This window comes from Gymnoscopelus braueri, assembly GCF_963280865.1.
Source record: "Gymnoscopelus braueri genome assembly, chromosome: 8".
Lineage (NCBI taxonomy): Eukaryota > Metazoa > Chordata > Actinopteri > Myctophiformes > Myctophidae > Gymnoscopelus > Gymnoscopelus braueri.
In genome coordinates, this window is record NC_137609.1 from 38,217,704 (window position 1) to 38,238,489 (window position 20,786).

The window sequence follows — 20,786 nt, forward strand, 5'->3', positions numbered from 1 at the left end:
TGGTGGCGCTATAAATGGACGATTTGTGTTTTTAACTATAACTGCACCGATCTGCATTAAACTTTGCACGCACACTCCCTAGAGGCCAAGGGAAAACAACTGCCCTGCATTTTTCACATTTGCCTTTCATAGCGCCACCAGGAACACTTATGTAAAACATCTTTTTTGATATTAAGCCTTCAGAATGTATCCAAATTTCACGCACATCGGTACACATTTGGCGAAGTGCGTCATTTAATATCATGCAGGATTTACACACTGCTTTAAAGCAAGAAAGGTAGGCACTATAAGCTAAAGCTTCAGCCTACACCTTTTTGGTCCAGTATTATTGTGCTGCTTTGTTTTTGTTTTTAATTGTTTTATTTGTATATATATGAAATGTCTTATGACCGAAATAAACTTTAACTAACTAACTAAATATATGTATATATATATATATATATATATATATATATATTTATATATATATATATATATATATACACACACACACACACACACACACACACACACACACACACACACACACACACACACACACACACACACACACACAGCATTCAGCATTTAAATTGGGGAACCAAAACAAAGCGGAAGCAGCAAAAACCGGAAGCCGGAAGCAATTTCTTTTTTTCTTTTTTTTGCGTGCCATAGACCGGATCACACGGGCCATTTAATAACGAATACCAGGCTTTCCTCCGAGGTGAAAAACTGGTGATGCGAGGTTATAAAATCAGTACTCACTTCATTTCCTGTCTAGACAGGATGTTGTGGTCAGATCAGGAAGAGAATACATGGCTGCAATGTGCCTCTAACTAGTCTCGCGTAGCCAGACAACTATACCACAATCTCCGAATGATATATAGAGTCTGGAACTACACACTTCCGTTCACGAAAATATATTTTAGAATATCTTTACATTTTATTTTTTAATTTCCATTTCTGCTTAGCATCAAGCTATACTTAGATGATTTTGATTTATATTAGGATAAATTTGCACGACTGTAACAAAACGGAAGTGGGGAGGAGGCTTCACAGCCGCTTTATATGTTACAACAGTATTGTTCTGCTGTTTCTGCTGTACATTTGGTCAGTAAAATCACTTTCACACATGCAATGTATTATGGAAGTTTTCCAGACTTTAAACGGAGGGGGCTGTATATATGAACGCAACATTCCGGTTCAGTAGGATCGGACATCCAACAGACTTTATGCTAGCAGGACCCTTGAGTTAAGTCGGGTTAATGTCTGATTGAGCCCAAAACGGCTCAATGTGTGAATGGATGCGGTGATAGTCTGGGGAATTTACATTTAGCGAGTGGATGTGTTGATGACGTTCTATTGGCGACAAGTGGAGCCTCCCCGCCTCCCGGTGTTTGGAGAGAGAGATATAGTAATTAACTGAAATCCAGTTTCATTCTGCTTTTTATTTTATTATAGCGTTTGAGTTGGAAATATTCACAGATTGAACTTCCATGAAATGGTTCATAAGCGAAACGAAACAAACGTATCTTTACGTATTGTAGACAACGAACTACACCTGCGCTTCCCTGCGCAGTGTGTGCACTCGTCTGTACATATAGACCAATGTTATTTTTCCAGCTCGGAGGACGGCTTGTTTTGATGAAAAGTAGGGTGACCGTGGAGCTCCTTGTCTACATTAGGCCTAATATGGTAGGAGAGACAAGGCCGAATCTAGCCCAAGTTGCGCCCTAGGCAAGCTTTCTCTGACCGCCCAGCTTTCTTATCAACTATACTAAAGGGAATTCCCTATAGACTGGGGGAGATATTAGGCTTTTAGATCATCGGGCTGAGTCTTTGAGCCACTCTGCAACATATAGATATAGATATAGATATATATATATATATATATATATATATATATATATATATATATATATATATATATGTGTATGTATATAGATATAGCTCACCTGAGACTTGGACGTACTGTATTTTGGATCGCTGATCAGGTTTTGAAAAACTGTTCTTTATAGATACACACGGAGATGGACGGGAACGCCCAGAAACGCCCTTTCGATTTTGTCTCGGGGGAAAACAGAGCGATCTACCTCATAGAGTTACATCATACACTATCGTTTGGATCACTTTCAGAGCTATTTTATGGACGATAGAAACATTGTCAGCTAAGAAAAATCCATCAGAAAAACAGCTGGAACACAATCGTCCACTCGCCCTCGGAAAAGTTGACTTATTATTAAGATATATGTGACTAAAAAGACCAAACATTGCCAATCTATGAGCTCACAGCACGTCGGAACGCGACGCGTTGTAACTGTGAGCTAGATTGGCAATGTTTGGTTTATGTTCCCCCCAGAATACGTAAGCTGGGGTTCATGTGGTTTATCAGATTATCTTTATATCTTATTGCACGAGTCAAGTTTCAGCACAAGCACCACTGAGATCGGAGATCTGTTTCCCTCTTTCCATCTCCGTCTGAATACAAAAACACTCGCCCCAAAACACAGTCGCCCCGGGGCAAACCCGCCGGGATTCACCTGGTATTCCTAAACGTAACCTCAGTAAAACTATGCCTAAACATAACCTTATTCCTAAACGTAACCTCAGTAAAACGGTGCCAAAACATAACCTTATTATTAAACTGAACCTCAGTAAAACTATGCCTAACCCTGAACTTATTTAAAACCTTATCCTCTGTAAAACAAATTACAGAATTACAAGAATACAAGAACCGCTGATCGGTGAAAAAAATGGGGGCGAGCGTGTTTTGGGGCGAGTCTTCTGGTTACCTCCCGTCTCTCTCTTTGTTACCAAACATGTTTACATATGCACAGTGTTTAATCGCCTGGTAGAGACACTATTACAAGATATGATCAATTAAACTCACCATAATATCAAAACCCAACAGCCATTAAGTCATCAATAATGTTTATAGTGAATTTGAAGTGCAGTTTAGAGACTGTTTTGTGAACGGCACGTACCGACGCCATTACCATTTGGCGAAGTGCGTCATTTAATATCATGCAGGATTTACACACTGCTTTAGCTCTGTGTTCATTGCCAGATTAACAATTGTGTTTTCTGTAGGTTTTTAAACGAGGATAGTCTAGGGTTTGGCTTGTTTTGTGTGTAAATCGCTGCATGTTGACTGCGTTTCCAAACTGTAATGGCGTCGATGTCTCCTACTTGGAATTCACTAAAACGTGTTCTATAAACATCATTGATGAATGAATGGCTTTTGCTTTTTGATATTATGATAAGTTTAATTGATCATATCTATAGAAAATGTAATAGTGTCTCTTACCAGGCGATTAAATCCGATAACCTCGGGCCATTGTGTTGTGTTGGATCCTCTGTCCAGTCAGGACAACATTCCAATCGGACTCTTGTTTAATTTGCTAATGTAGCATTCCTTGTCGAGTGGCAACAAGGTTCTGTGCCTGTGATCTGGCAAGCCATGACGCCTGCTTTTAAATTGGTATACTTTTACAGCATATGAGTTTGAAAACCCCACATCCCTCCGCCTATACCAGCTGGGGGAAATCTGTGTTTTCCCCTGAGCGACTCCGCCCCCCTAGGTACGACCCACTGATGACACTACGCCGTGTGGATGTATACCCTCTGTTCGCTGTGTTTTAGGGTGGATTCACACTATGGTCCCGGGTGCGCACTCCAGACCGCTTGTGTCGCGCTAGTGTGAATGTTGCGCATCGTTCCCCGAAACGGATCACCGTTCCGTACCCGAAACCACCTCCGGAGGCAGTCTCGGATCCGGATCATGCGTTTTCGGGTACGGTACGCTGCAATGTGAAAGCAAGCGTACCGTTAGATGGAAGTGGCCCGCTATTTGTAATAGGTGACGGTATATAAACTCGACAAAAACAGTCAACAAAAACACGTCGCAGATCAATCCACAGGGGTTCAACCATGGCCGGATCCGGGAAAGGATCCCTCTGGTCTAATGAAGAAATGTCATGCTTGCTGGACATTTGGGCAAACGAGGACATACAAACACAATTGGACAATACACACAAAAATGAAGAAATATATGGAGTAATTAGTGAGTATTTGAAGGCTCGAGCCCTCAAATACTCACTAATTACTCCATATATATGTCACAGGGCAATTGGCATTCCAGGGAAATTGAAAGAGGAGCGCTCGCTTTTAGGCGCGGGGCTTCGGCGCAAGGCGGAGCTTTTCGAGACAGGTTTTTTTTTACGCGAGGCGCGCGAGGAGGCGCCGCCTCGTATCAAAGCCCCGCCTCGCGCCTCCTCCTGTCTGTCTGATATCTCTCTCTCTCTCTCTCCGAGGAGGAGGAGGAGGCGCGAGGTGGGGCTTTGATACGAGGCGGCGCGAGGAGGAGGAGGCGCTAGGCAGGGCTTTGATACGAGGCGGCGCGAGGAGGAGGAGGCTCGAGGTGGGGCTTTGATGCGACGCGGACCGCACGTGATAATAATTATTGTCCATGACGGAGGCGCGCCGACTCAGCAGAGCTTGAGGCCGAGGAGACGCGCCCGAGCGCCTCCAGGCGCGAGTGCCCGCGCCGACCGAGTTGTAACCCGATAGGGGGAGAATAGATCTTTTTATGGGTTACTATCCACGACGACACACATGTCGTGTGTGTGTGCGTGTGCATGTGTGTGTGCGCATGCACACACACACACGCACATGCGTGCGCACACATGCGTGTGCATGTGTACACTCTCACACACACACACACACACATGCATGTGCATGCGTGTTGCTTCATTGCCCTCTAACGTTGGTTCTACAGAATTGCCTGGGTGGGTGGTAAAAACAAGCGCTACCCTTTCAATTTCCCTGTAATGCCAATTTCCCTGTAACATATATATATAGATAGATAGATAAGTAGAGATGTGCGGATGGCCTCTCACGTCACCCGAATCCGCATGTACAAATTAATTATCCGCCCGTTATCCAACCGCAATAATTATATTATCCAATTTAAATATCCGCACCAACCGTTTTTCCCGTATGTCAAAATATTATTATTTTCTGGTATTCCCCGTTAGTTTTAGTATTAGTTGTGCAATGCGATCACAAAATGCATTGATTTAGCCTATGGAATGTCGGTGCGTCTTTTTTCTTTTTTTAAACCGGTGCTGCGCTGAACATACAGACTCTGTGCGGCATCCAACATACAGGCATCCAACATACATGCGGCATCCAACATACAGAGCCCACTGCTCTGCTGCGCTGAACATACAGACTCTGTATGTTCAGCGCAGCACCGGTTTAAAAAAAAGAAAAAAGACGCACCGACATTCCATAGGCTAAATCAATGCATTTTGCGATCGCATCGCACAGAGGCTGCTCTACACACTCACACAGACACAAGCACGCAGAGATTTAGCTATTTTATGGATAGATATATTAGATGTCATTAATTTATTTACTGCAATATTTCAATATTGCGGTTTATCCGATATTAATTAATAATTATATTCGATTGACCCGAATCCACCCAAACTGCGGTTAACTGCGGCAACCGCGGCTAAAACCGCGATCCACGCATCTCTAATAGATAGATAGATAGATAGATAGATAGATAGATAGATAGATAGATAGATCAGTGCGTTGACTCTCTCTCCCCAGCCGCAACCCTATATATATGCGCAACCAGCACAAACATTGTCGCATAGTTGATGACGTCTGTGTCCACTGGCGAACCACTATGTGCATGCCGCCACCTATAGGATTGGGGGTATATATGCAAGTGTACTCTGGTGCGCAAGGATCTTGGCCAATGTGAATGCCGGCCAGCTGGTAGAGGCCATTCGTACTCTGGAACGGTTCGAATGCAAACGGACCCAGTGTGAAGCCGCCCTTACATTCAGCCTTCATCTACAATGCTTTTCACATCAAAGTCCTTATTCAATTACTTCATTCCAGACCAGTCTGTGGAGTCCAGTTTAGAGGACAAGACGAGTTCTCCAGTGCCAGCCAGCACCGCTTCTAATAAACAGGAGCCTGAACCTGAAGCTGAGACTGAGGAAGGATGGACCTCTGTAAGTTTCATGTGATCACTCTTGCTTTATTTAGATCTGTTAAGTTGTAGCTCATATGTATATCGATTCAGTATTATCATGGCAAACACATCTTGTCAATAATGACATGACCATAAAATCTATAGTCATCATTGAAAGATATCACTCAACATTAATCTTAATCTTGGCATCAAATGTAGAGGCTGATGTTATTATAGTTTTTTTCATGTAGCCTTGTGGTCAAATGTTTTTAAAACCAAATCAAAATAGGTCTTAGGTGGTGAATTTGCATGGCAGCAACTGTGGTATCTCGTAGTCCTTATATTTACATTAATATTAAGAAATCCTTATTATTAAAGTCTTTGTTCTATTTTCATTCCAGACCAGTCTTCGGAGTCCAGCCTGCAGGGGAAGATGAGTTCTCTAGAGTCAGCCAGCACAGTTTCTAATAAACAGGAGCCTGAGCCTGTAGCTGAGATTGAAGTGGACCACCTGGACCTAAGTAAGTTTCATGCAATCACTGTCTTTATTGTCTCCGCCAGGCCGAAAGGCATGGCGAGAGAGTATGTTTTCGCCCCTGTCCGTCCGTCCGTCCGTCCGTGTGTCCTGTCTGTGTGTTAGCAGCTAATCTCTGGCACCGTTGCCCCGGTCGCTCCGAAACTGTGCACACACACTCCCTGGATGTCAATTCAGAACCAATTTTTTCACATGGGCCTGTTATAGCGCCACCAGGAGGCCGATTTGTGCAAAACCCTTTTTTTTTACATTACTCCTATAGATTTTATCCAAACGTCATGCAAATCGGTACACAGTATCTCTATAGTCATGTGATCAACACAAATCTGTCCGATTTCCCATATTCCATCCTCATTGCCTATGGTTGGCTTCCAAAGTTTGCAGGATTGGTCCGTTTTGAACAAAAAGCCTCAAACTATGCACGCAGCTTGCGATTTCCGTGAATTTTCACACGCACATTCCCACAAGGCCGAGGAAGAAATGCCACCCTTTTCACATTGGCCTGTTATAGCACCACCAGCAGGTCTAATTTGGCAAAACACATTTTTGGAACAAAATGCCTCAAATCATGAATGCAGTGTCTGATTGCCGTGAAAGACCTAAGAATAAATGGCACCCTTTTCACATTGGCCTATTATAGCGCAACCAGGAGGCCACAATAACATACCTGACCTGGCGGAGACCTGTGCTCCGAGGAGCACTTTTTCTAGTTTGTATTCTGTTCAGTTGTAAAGGCTATCATCATATCGATTCAGCATTATCATGGCAAATATCACACCCAGTGTGAGTATGCGGTGCCTACTCTGTTTGATGAGTGTGTGCTGGTATTTGGGCTGTACTACTTTATTTCATGTGTGTGCTAGTATTCAGACGGTACTACTCTATTTGATGTGTGTGCTTACGGTGTTGTTCTGTCCTGATTTTCTAATGATCTGTCCTGATTTTCCTGATGTTCTGTCCTGATATTCCTGATGCTCTGCCCTGATGTTCTGTCCTAATGTTCTTTCCTGATGTTATGTCCTGATGTTCCTACTGTCCTGATGTTCTGTCCTGCTTTGCGCTTGTGTGCTGTGCCAGCCTGTCTGTGTGTGTGCGTGTGCATGTCTTTACGTGGCGCATGTGTTGCACTGCGTCTCCTGTTTGTGTTTAATTAGTGTAATTGGTTGCATTTTTGTGTTGCAATCAGCTGCAGCTGTTGATGCCATGCTCAAACATACGGACGGACACACAAACACACACCGTCAAATGTTAGGAGCGGCTGGCACCGCTCAAAAAATATCATGATGATATCCAGTGTTGGGAAAGTTACTTAAAAAAGTAACTAGTTGTAGGTACTAGTTACTGCCCTCAAAAAGTAACTTTACTTCTACTAAATTTGAAAAGTAACTAGTGACTTTACTTTACTTGTATTTATTTATCTTGCTTCAAAATGTATGTATACATTTTCATGTTGCTGAAGCACAAGGTGACAACTCTCAACTTTTATCTATTGTAGCTCACTATGATGAAAACTAGTAGATATAGGAATAGGCTAATGGCCCCGATTCATTAAGCAATTTACGACCATATTTTGATCGTACCGGCATTTAAGACAATTCCTACACTAGCAGTCAGATTCCTAAATGTTTTTGTTGTAGGTGATTTGAGCGTGAGGTCCGCCCGTTTTCAAGTCAGCCCCGAGGCTGTCTTACCAGGGAGCAAAGCTGTGCGTATGTCGTTAGAATGCTTTATTCTTCATGTAAAATCAATTACAACAGTGGCAAACCTCAAATAAAATATGTACTGTATGAGCCCAATATTTGTCAACATATAAAAAAGAAAAAATATGTCAAACGATGTATTGCTTGTAGCCTATGCATAATATAGACATGATGCAGATACCACCGCTTTTTATTTATTGTGTAGGCTATCAGTTGCATTTAGAGCTGAATTATTAGGTCCCCCAGTGAGTTTGCCAGTTTCGGGCAAGCGGGCCAAAGTGTCACGTAATAATGAAAATAGGTTATCATGCCTTAATGTCACTGCGGAGGCACAGACGCACCTCCAGTGTCCGTGCGGTATTAATTTATAATACTGTAGGCTACTGTATATTGATCACATGAATTCACATGCAGAAAGATGGAGTGCAGAGACAGGGTCGGTCCCCACTCTGCCCTGTTAGAGAATTAGTGTCGTACATCAGGGCCACACGAGCCTACAGAGCAACGGACCAGCTCCACCCGTGGGACGGTGGCCTCCTGGGCGCTGTGGAATGGTGCGTCTCTGACAGAGATCCGCATAGCAGCAACATGTGCGACTCCATCTACATTCACTTGGTTCTACTGACTGAATGTGGCTGCATCCGCTCCCTTTGGGAGTCGGTCTTTTGTGCTACTCAGCGGTAGGTGTCACCGTCACCTTCACCAGTCATGTCGGCCTTGCGTCTGGCGGGCTGGCTTGAGCGGCCTGTCTCAGGCCTTGGCGGCTTGCGGGGTCAGGCTTTGGGCAGCCTCTTGTGCCCGAGCATTTAACGGCGGATGGCGTCTGGCTGTCGAGCCACCCCAGGGGTTGTAAATATTTTTCATTGATATATTATAAATATTTTACATTGATTGTAAATATTTTAAATCGAACATACTTGTAAATATTTTAGTTAGGCCCGGTGCTAGGCCAGGGGAGAGTCATGCGCACGTGCGCGCCAAAATTGGATTGGTGTGATGATGGAAAACACAACTACATTATGCTATTGTTAGTCACATTTATTCGACATTGTGTTTAGCTTTGTACCAGTGTTGATTTTAAATTTAAGTCCAGTTTCAATCGCCCTTGTTCGTTTTTATCAACCTTGATAACCTTTTGTCAACCTCATCCTGTTTTTATTTAGTCAAGTTTTAGTGGACTAAAAGTCGAGCATTTTAGTCTTTATCTTAGTCCAACAAAACATTAGGTATTTAGTTTAGTTTCAGTCAACAAAGACGGTTTACATTTTAGTCTAGTTTTAGTCAATGATAAATCTTTTAGTCTACTCCATTCCATGCAAACTTGGCATTTTGATTTTACCACACTGATTGCGAACGCGGAAGGAGGCGCGCCTCCGACCAAGTGGAGCTTACTATGTAACCCTGCTCAGGTTGTGGGTCTGTCTGTCTGTGTGTCTGTGTGCATGCACTACCTATGTAGAGGGCGCCAGAGTGCAGGAATGTAGACAATGCTCTGATTTAAATGCAAACACACACACACACACACACACACACACACACACACACACACACACACACACACACACACACACACACACACACATACACACACACACACACACACACACACACACACACACACACACACACACACACACACACACACACACACACACACACACACACTTCTCGCCATCACAGTGAAATAACACGGATTACAAGTCCGTAAATACACAATATTTTCGAGCTGCGTTCGCTTCCAGCGTTCGCGCGTCTTACTTGTCCCAGTACAACCTAACACTAAACACCTAGAACCAATGTCCAGTTCTACCAACTGATCCCAGTACAGCCTGACAACACAACACCTGGTTATAATATGAACCAACCCAACCAGGTGTTGGCTGTGTGGGTTGAACCCACACTGATCCCAGTACACAGCCAACACCTGGTTATAGAACATGGGTCTTCAACAGGGGGTCCAGGACCCCTAGGTGGTCCTTAGATTTACAATAGGAGGGCCACCAAATGTTTGTGTGATAGGATTTAATTTATTTTACATTAACCACTTGAACGCTAGCATCCTTATTCTGAGGGGAACATTTGCCGAAAATAGCAGATCTACAAGCTCCCTATTTTCGGCAAAGAGATTTGGTGTACAGGGAAAAAAGAGTGAACCAAGTACAGAGCCAAAGGTCAAGTTTACTAAGTACTAAGTTAAGGGTTTAAGTGGTACATTTCCAAAAATCAACATATTAATAGACAATATAATGTGTAAACAAACAAACAAACAAACAAACATCATTAATTTACACATCACTGATGATAGTGCTGTCAAATAAGTCTTTGAATCTTATCTATGAATTCTATGAAAAAGTTTCATCTGCAATACGTTATACAATATGTAGTGGGGGGTCCCTGCATCATCTCTCTGACGGGGTCCTTGGCCTGAAAAACGTTGAAGATCCCTGGTATAAAACCAATACCACACTGATCCCATAACATCCTAACAAGGCAACACTTGGTTATAGTCAGAACCAATGTCCAATGTCTAAACACCAGGTTAGAACAGTAATGCACTACCCCACAGCACACACATACACACGCACACAAGCACACAAGCACACACGCACACACACACACACGCGCGCACACACACACACACGGTCGCGTGCGCGCACACTGCACGCTGCGTTCATGTGTGTTGCTACAAGCTAGGTTAACGTTACTATTATTGGGTTCGGTTTGGCTAATGCTAGAGTTACGGGTACGTTAAAGACAGCTGACATTGCAACATACATTAACCATTTCCACTCACATTCTCCACACAATTCCGGGGGGGAGGGGCCGGGATTATATCCATCACATCTGCCAGTTCCCTGTTCTTTAGTCCAATAAGCCTAATTATGTTCCATTATAGTGTCGCTTGGCGAACGTAAGCTTGATAATTTTGGATGGATCATGTTGCACCACGACTCTGATAAACTGTGCGTCGTAGTTTTGTAACTTTTGTAGCTGCTGGGAGCGCAGCATTACTGTCCATTCAACTGTGTGTGTGTGTGTGTGTGTGTGTGTGTGTGTGTGTGTGTGTATGTGTGCCGCTGCACGTGCAAGCAGCTGTTTGTTTGTTTTGTTAGAATGGAATATAAGAATGCTCGTCCCAAAACACCCTCGCCCCGGGTCTAATCCGTTGGCCTCCGTCCGCGAAACAAATGGGGGCGAGTGTGATTTGGGGCGAGGAACGGTTACCACCCTGCATGCGCTTCTCGTCAAACTCAATTGCGGAAATAATATGAATAATATTATGGGGATATAATCCTATAGGCTACATAATATATTGGAATTTACAAAAATCAATATAATAGCAGATGCCTTTACTGTAATATGGGCGGCTATTTGTATTAATTAAAAACATTCCTGAGCCTTGCGCGTGCATTGCAACATTGCATCATTTTCACCAGAATTTCTTTGACTCCGTGGTAAAAATTGGACTGAAATGGACTGCCGGAAACCCTGATGTCTTCACTCAGAGAGCAAAGGTTACAACGTAACTGAATATTCCAGGTCATGTACACGCGTCTATATTTAACATGGAGTTGCAGGCTGGCTAAAAACCTGGTTTAAAAGGTTGTTTCAACCCATCGATAACTTTTTACCTGATGGTTAGGCATCTGTAGCTTAATGGGATTCTACCTTTCCTTTTTTGATACAATACAGAAAAAGGTAAGAATTGATTGCATTGATCGTCCCTTCTTAACAACAACAGTTTGAACACAGAGCTCTTAACAACAACATTTTGAACACCGATAGAGTAGCCCCGTTGCCCGCAGCGGAGGGGGAAGCCACAGACACGGCTGGTGTGAGAGTAGAAGTCGGATCTTAATGAACCTTTAATCCCCTTAAGTTGTTGGCTCTTTTCACATAAAGTAACGAGTAACGTGGCCATTAAAATGTCAGCTAGAACACGTTACCAAACTGGGAAAAGGTTACTAGTTATGTTACTTGTTACCGCAAAAAGTAGTTGCGTTACAGTAATGCTTTACTTTGTAACACGTTAGTCCCAACACTGATGATATCTATACTCAACATTAAAATACAGTATCACTCAAAATGTATCTTAATCTTGGCATCAATATGGAGGCTGATTGTGTTTCTTTCATGAAACCTTGAGGTCAATCAAAGAAGGAGGCAAAGTCCTTAGCTTATGGCCAGTTCATTCGCATTTTGTTGGCTGTGATTGTTCTGGAGTGGGGGTGGAGGAGGTGTTACTTACTATCCCTGCCAGCACTTAAACAGCCGGTAAACAGGAAATGTCCTGTTTTGGGAATTTCCTGCTGTGAGCAGTTTTTCTGGGTGGGGCTTAAGCATAGAGTAAAAAATTATTGAGAGGGCACTGGAAATCCACTTGCATTGAGTTGCTCACCGAGCGCATACTCCTAAATCACCCCTTCTTCCGTGTTGTGAAATATGACGGGCGTGGTGTATTTGGGGCTTCTGTGACACGTTTTGCGTCACGGAGGTGACGCATTTTGCGTCACCTCTATGCACCACTCTGTGCACAAGCTTGTGCGCAAGCTTGTGAGTCGAGCCCATTGGTCGAAACCGCTTTTGCACGTTTGTGACAGTTCGTGACAGTTTTAAGCTGCAGTACCTATGAATGGCCGGCATGTCCAATGCGCTTCAATGCAACCTCTGGGGTGAGGTGTTAAGCTTGGGCTTAACACCTCACCTGATGACATGCTCAGATGAGTTTCAGTGATGTCATCAGAGTCACTGATGGCATAATTCCTAACTACACCAGTCTTCTGATGCTATTCTTGATAACTTTGCAGAGTCAGTTTGCACTCTTCAGACTTCTCCACAGACATTTATCACCGCACAAGGACGTTCCAGAACCGCCATATACCGAATAAGGGCTGTAAAAGACCAAAGGCTCGACTGGTTATCTAAACCTGAGCCAAGACCCGCTACAATGGTGTCCAAGCAGAACTTAAAACAGGATGTTCAACCCAAGTGGTTCACAAGGTGACAAAGTACTAGATGGAGAAAGAGAATCTATCTGGGTTGTAAGGCTAGATACCTTGGCTAGTATACATGGTAAGCTCGCGGTGAGAGATTTGAGGATCGACTGGGGGTCATCGTAGGATATGATCTAACTCTGAGATTCCCTTGCCTTTTTTATCATTGGCTACGGTGCTTGTGTCATCCCAGTGCTGTCGCTATGAGTCAGTCATGATGTCAGACTTGAAGATGGCAGTTATGTCCATATATGGAGTTCCAGCCATCATGTGACACGATCTAACTCGCGGTGGTATCCGTTACGACTAAGGCTGGCAAGTATGATACGAAAGCCTTCTTTACAATGGCCATATACTGATAACTTCAGGGATCTCCATATATGGGCATACAAATTACAAGGACAGACAGATACAGAGATCTTCGTATATGGGCACAAAAGGGACACAGACAGAGAGAGGGTACTCTGACAGCGAGTATAACGGGTATTGCATAACAAGGTGGGGCATGCATTCCCTATTTGCATCGTTCACAACTTGCATCGTTCCCGAGCAGTCTAGTTAGCAGAACTACAGCTTATTCTTCATGACTTTGAAACCAATTTTTATATACTTGTACATTTTTTAAAATCATTCTAATGTGGCTGGGTGGTTTATAACATATTATTCTGTGGTCTGACAAAATGAAATACTTAATACTGCGTATAGGCCTACTCATACTGGGTTAGGGTACTTCCTGTTTACGAGGTCTTTAAAGGACGACTTCACCACTTTTCAACATATCTTCATATAATAGGTCCTCACTAATGCTCATGATAAAATGGTAAAAAAAAAATCTAATCAGTCTGTGTCTCAGAGGAGGGCTGTAGACAGTTCAGAAACCCGTCTACCAGTGACATCATCGATGGGGAATCCAAGCTAATAGAAACTGCAGGCTTTGTATTCCTGGAAAGTTGCAATGCAAGTCCTATGAGGACCTATTATATGAAGATATGTTGAAAAGTGGTGAAGTCGTCCTTTAAGAGTCCGTGGCCCTATTTTGCACTCTGCCTTACTCCTAATCTCATTTAGCTTAAAAAACAATTAATAAAAAAAACATTTTAAAATAGTGACAAAAGCAGACAAAGCTCACAACGAGCCTAATTGATTGATTGTTGCTTTTATTAACCACTTAAGCTATATTTTATACTTAAGTCATATCTAGGTTGTGTTAGATAATGTTGTGATGCCTAGATTGCCTACATATTGTTATAAATGACCTTTAAGCCCATTTGGGCTCCCTGGGCACCAGGAAAGATGCATGACACTTTAACCGCTTTAACTCATGTGTCCTGGTTTGGGGGTTTTTCATTTATTGCAAAAATAGCAGATCTACAAGAGGACTCAACACCTAATTGACTTGTGAGCTTGGAGATTGTTATTTTTGCATGTCAAAATCATATGACTAAAGTATAAAATAGAGCTTAAGTGGTTCATAAAAGCAACAATCAATCAATTAGGCTAGTATATGATTATTATTATTATTGCCATACTTTAGATAACTAGACATAGTTGTAACACAACACACAACATTCTTCAGATAGCTAAGCAACCATTCTGAAACCTTTTGTGATAGAAACCATTTTTGTTTGGAAGCCTACATTCAGAAAGTGAAGCGTTAATGTGTCGCTATTTTGTGCTTAGCCATAATTGATGTTGGATAAGGCATACAGTCCTTCTGTCCAAATCACCTCCTTTCTTCACATGGTCAAATGTCCTCTACAAGTGTGAGCCAGCCGTCCTTTAATAAACTGTTAAAAAAAAATGTTTCAGCCTAGTGGTGTTTGTCCGAGCTCTGATGGAGACCACTATGCTGAAAAGTCAAAAAGAAAAAAAAAGTACAGTACAATATATTCTAATTGTTATAATGTTATATTATGTTGTTATAATTATCCCACTACTGACTTAATTCATGTTATAATGTTAGATATGGTATTATAATCATACCACTATTAATGAATCCCTCACCTCATTTCCAAGGTTCTTCTGCAAATTTCACAAAAGACATCCAGGAAGCAGACAAGTGGCTGAAGTCTGTGAGGGTAGAGTTCATTAAAAGTGTCTCAGAGCCCACCCTGCGTATCCTACTGGACGGACTCCTGGATAAGAATGTCATCAATGATGAAGAAATGGAGTCAGCCAGAGGGGAAAGACTCAGGACAGAGAAAGCACGACACATTATCGACATGGTGCGGAAAAAGGGACACACGGCAAGTTCAGAGATGATTGATATCCTTCGTCAGCTGGACCCTAGCCTTAGTGAACCGCTGCATAAGTATTACAGCACCAACCAGACTAGGATCAGTGAGATAGAGGGAAAGATTCTGAAAGACATGGAGGAGAAGACAAACACAGAGAAGCGAGAGATAAAGGAAAGGTATAAGACAGAGCTTAAGAACTTTATGGAGGAGATGGAGGGACCCATCCATAAGCACAAGGAAGAATTCAGGAAGATCAACGACAAAATATGTAAACTGGAGAACCAAATGAGGGAGAAGACCAATGAAGAAAAGAAAAAAGAGCTGGAACAAGAGCTGAGGAGGGAATCTGAGACACGAAAGGAGATTGAGAGAAATCTGAAAATGTTAAGAGAAAAAAAAGAGAAGGAGAAGAGGGAAAGGAAGGAAATGAAGAGGAAGGAAATGGAGCGGATGGGAGAAATATACGATATAGAAAAGGCCAACATTAAGATCCCTGAGATAATCAGCTACTTTAAAAATGTAGAAACAAAGATGCAGGGGGAACTGGAGGAAATTAATACAATATTGGTAGAAAAAGACCAACAACTGAAGCAGAAAGATGACGAGCTGAGGAAGAGTGATGATGTCGTTAAAAGCACTCAGGCTGGTGAGAATTTAAATATTAATAACAAAAACAATAATTTGCACGGATAACCACTTTCATAGTCATTGAATATGCAGGACTATTAATCATTAACCAAAAATAGAAATAATGTGTGTTTGTTTATACTTGCATAATGGACTTACTTCATATTGCTGTCTTCTTATCTGGCTGTTTCCTTTGTTTCCTCTCTCTATTCATTTTGTAAGTACAAAGTGAAGTGTTCTTTGAGCAGAAAATGTTGCACTGTCAAAAGAGAATTCTGGGCTCTTTACCTGCCTATTATGACATCCCTAAATCATAGATTAGCAGTAAGTGGACGACTCTCTAGTTTCGGCTCCAAACTATTTAAAAAATATATATATATTTGTATTATTGCATGATAGAACTCACCCATGCTCTGTATGTCTCTCTTGAGCCACCTTAGTATCAAATTCAGCATTTGCACAAACTCTTGCCGGAAGTCTTGCGAAGACTTTTTATTTGGATTTAAAGCATAGAAAAAAAAGTTTAAATATGGAGATACTGTAAGACGTTTCTATCATTTATTCCACCTTTTTAATGTAACAAAAAGTAATAAAAAACTATAATAACAACTTTGTTATAATTAGTAGCCTAGTAAAAAAATATTTAAAAAACTGATGCGTGATTATGTGAAGTGAATTATGTCTTAACGTTCCTACAGGATAGCTACCAGTTTGTTAGCACTATTTGTCAGTAGCAATGTGGACAGAGATTCCTAAAAGTCTGTAACTGAGTGAACGGGGAGGGGAAGTCATGTATCATGGCTCTATACAAAAGGGTTGGGAACTGTTGTCTGTCGTGATGGAAACATCACGACAGACAAAGGGTTGAGACCACCATTATGGGCCAGATCTGTCAGCTTTTGGATTATTTTAGGAATAGGAATAACAATGATATAGAACCACATACAGTAGGCTATATTATTGTGTAAAAGAATCATACAGTATAATAACTTAAAATATCTTTGTACAAAATGTTCAGAGAATGCTACCGTGTTGGTTGTTGAAAAAGTTTCACCTTCACCCCTACGTCATAGGCTGCAAGAATATAGACAAACATTGTTTAAAAAAAGTTACGCTAATGTTACCTCTGGTTTTGGAGTCCTTGGAACTGCGTTTTTATTTTTTAAAATTTTCTTAGGCCATCTCTCTTCTTTGGCAAGGCAGTAGCTGTTTCTGGTTCTTTTGGGTAGAAATCGTCAGGTTCAATCAGCAGTAGTATTGGGATCGATTTGTAGCACAGTTAGCACAGCCATAGTTTCTTCAACTCTTCATCCATCCATCACACTGCGACATCGTGTTATATCCAAATAAATATTGATAAACAAGAATCAAATGTACTCTTTTTGCTAATAAAACCATTGCAAAAGCTGGTAAGAATAAATGGAGTTGCGTAGTGCACGGCAGACTAGAGAATGTAAACACATGGACCGTAAATCTCGTTCCGGCGAGAGTTCGTTCAAATGCTGAATTTGAAACCATGGTGGCTCAAGATCGACATACGGGGCATGGGTGTGTTCTATCACCTGGCATTATATAAAATAATAATACAATACAATAATACATTATATAAAAGAAAACAAGTTGAGACGCATGAATAAACACTTTGATCAATTGTACATTGCTAAGGGATTCAGTTCTGTTGAACGGGGTGGGTGATATCACGTTTCCTACTGGGCTGGGGCGGCACCTGTCAGCAGGGAGTGTTGGGCGGGAGGAGTAGGACGAAGGCTCTGCGTCCTCCCGTTGGGGGCTCCTCACTGGCAGGTGAGTCAGTAGGATACAACAACAGTGACAACACACACAAATGTGTGTGGGGAGGAATCAATTGGCATAACGACTAAATTGGGAGAAAAGGGGGTAAAAAAACATCCACAAATGGCTGAAACTGGCCTGAATAACCAGGGGTTTGGGAACTTATGTTTGTTACAGTGAATAAAAGTGAAAGAGATATGAGAAAAAGAATATGATTCATTGAGATGTTAAAATATCTGCGGTTAATATAAACGTACATGTATTCTGTCTGCATGTTCTATAAAAGAGAGACAACTGGATATGGAGGAGAGCAAGAGAAAGCAACAGCAACTGACCAGGGAGCTACAGGACAAGAGCAACGAGGTTGAGAATCTCAAAGTTACCATGAAGGAGAAAGAACGAGAGAACAGCGTCAAAGTGATTCAGAACACAGTAGAACAGATGGAGGAAAGCAAGAGAAAGGAACAGCATCTGACCCAAGGTCTGCAGGACATGAAGAACGAGGTAGATAAGCTCAAAGTTACCATTGAGGAAAGAGAGAAAACAGAGCAACATAAGCTGACCCAGAGTCTGCAGGACAAGAAGAAAGACGTAAATACGCTCAATGTTACCCTGGATGAAACAAAGAGAGAACTGCTGAACACAAAGGAAAAGATGGAGGAAAGCAAGAGAAAGCAACAGCAAATGACTCAGGCTCTACAGGACAAGAGCAACGAGGTTGAGAATCTCAAAGTTACCATGGAGGAGAAAGAACGAGAGAACACAATAGAGCAGATGGAGGAAAGCAAGAGAAAGGAACAGCATCTGACCCAAGGTCTGCAGGACATGAAGAACGAGGTAGATAAGCTCAAAGTTACCATTGAGGAAAGAGAGAAAACAGAGCAACATAAGCTAACCCAGAGTCTGCAGGACAAGAAGAAAGAGGTAGATACGCTCAATGATACCCTGGATGAAACAAAGAGAGAACTGCTGAATACAAAGGAAAAGATGGAGGAAAGCAAGAGAAAGCAACAGGAACTGACCCAGGAACTACAGGACAAGAGCAACGAGGTTGAGAATCTCAAAGTTACCATGGAGGAGAAAGAACAACAGAACACCGTCAAAGTGATGGAGGAGATTAAAAGAGAGGAACAGCTCACCCAGAATCTGCAGGACAAGAAGAAAGAGGTAGATACACTCAATGTTACCCTGGATAAAACAAATAGAGAACTGCAGAACACAATGGAAAAGATGGAGGAAAGCAAGAGAAAGCAACAGCAAATGACTCGGGCTCTACAGGACAAGAGCAACGAGGTTGAGAATCTCAATGTTACCATGGAGGAGAAAGAACGAGAGAACACCGCCAAAGAGATTCAGAACACAATAGAACAGATTGAGGAAAGCAAGAGAAAGGAACAGCATCTGCAAGGTCTGCAGGACATGAAGAACGAGGTAGATAAGCTCAAAGTTACCATTGAGGAAAGAGAGAAAACAGAGCAACAGAAGCTGACCCAGAGTCTGCAGGACAAGAAGAAAGACGTAAATACGCTCAATGTTACCCTGGATAAAACAAAGAGAGAACTCCAGAACACAATGGAAAAGATGGAGGAAAGCAAGAGAAAGCAACAGCAAATGACTCGGGAACTACAGGACAAGAGCAACGAGGTTGAGAATCTCAAAGTTACCATGAAGGAGAAAGAACAACAGAACACCGTCAAAGAGATGGAGGAGAGTAAAAGAGAGGAACAGCTGACCCAGAGTCTGCAGGACAAGAAGAAAGAGGTAGATACACTCAATGTTACCCTGGATAAAAAAAAGAGAGAACTGCAGAACACAATGGAAAAGATGGAGGAAGGCAAGAGAAAGCAACAGGAACTGACCCGGGATCTACAGGTCAAGAACATTGAGGTTGAGAATCTCAAAGTTACCATGAAGGAGAAAGAACGAGAGAACACCGCCAAAGAGATTCAGAACACAATAGAACAGATGGAGGAAAGCAATAGAAAGGAACAGCAAGATCTTCGTGTCTGGCAAGATCTGGAAGATCTGCAGGACATGAAGAACGAGGTAGATAAGCTCAAAGTTACCATTGAGGAAAGAGAGAAAACAGAGCAACATAAACTGACCCAAGACCTGCATGACAAGGTCAAGAAGCTGAAGGTTACCATGGAGGATAAAGAACGACAGAACAGCGTCAAGATGGAGGAGAGGAAAACAGAAAGAGAGAGACAACGGCAACACACCGGTAAGGAAGACTACAAATAGTAGCACTTTAATCAACTGTACATTGCTATGTGATTTTGGTGTGTTGAACTTCAACTGACCAACCTCAAGAGTCGTTTTGAATGTTCATCACAAATACACTGACATCAAAAATATAAATGGGTGAATGTATTTGTAAACATGCTCATAAATCTAATACAGTGATTCAGGATGCACCCTGCTTTGGACAAAATCTGTAGGAGGAGAAGCAAAAAGTGTGTCTAGAAACCAAAATGGCGGAAAATCTAGTTAGACACGACCTATATAGGAAGACGCATCATACTCCAAGAAATACAGGGAAACTGAACTACGGCTCAATAGTTTTAGGCCAAAAGGTAAAGTGGGCTGTTATAGCGCCATCTTGAGGCCGACTGGTGTCATATGTTTGGGGCTGGGTCCATGAACGCAGCGTCCGATTGCTGTGAAACTTTACATGCACATTCAAACTAGGCCGAGGAAGAAATGCCGCCCTTTTCACATTGTCCTGTTAAAGCGCCACCAGTAGGCAGAATTTTGGAAAACAAATGTTTTGATTTTACTCCTACAGATTTTGTCCAAACATCACACAAATCGGTACACATTATCTGATCAAGATGGTCATGTGATCAAGGCGGATCTGTCCGATTTTTCATATTCCATCCTGATTGACAAATTTTGACATCTAAAGTTTGCAGGAGTGGCTCGTTTTGA

The 20,786-nt window shown here is 42.1% G+C and overlaps 1 protein-coding gene across 15 annotated transcripts in view; it reads left to right on the forward strand.

Annotated features, from left to right (window-relative positions):
* Positions 1-20,786, forward strand: part of ncam1a (neural cell adhesion molecule 1a) — a 510,009-nt gene that overhangs the window by 89,230 nt on the left and 399,993 nt on the right. For 12 of the 15 annotated variants that reach the window (XM_080436531.1, XM_080436541.1, XM_080436542.1 and 9 more), the window contains 4 exons: positions 5,896-6,015; positions 6,373-6,492; positions 15,217-16,083; positions 18,142-20,079. In XM_080436531.1, coding sequence (XP_080292657.1) covers positions 5,896-6,015; positions 6,373-6,492; positions 15,217-16,083; positions 18,142-20,079 — 3,045 coding nt within the window. The remainder of the gene's footprint in view (positions 1-5,895; positions 6,016-6,372; positions 6,493-15,216; positions 16,084-18,141; positions 20,080-20,786) is intronic. The other 3 variants (XM_080436535.1, XM_080436536.1, XM_080436537.1) reach the window with 1 other exon arrangement.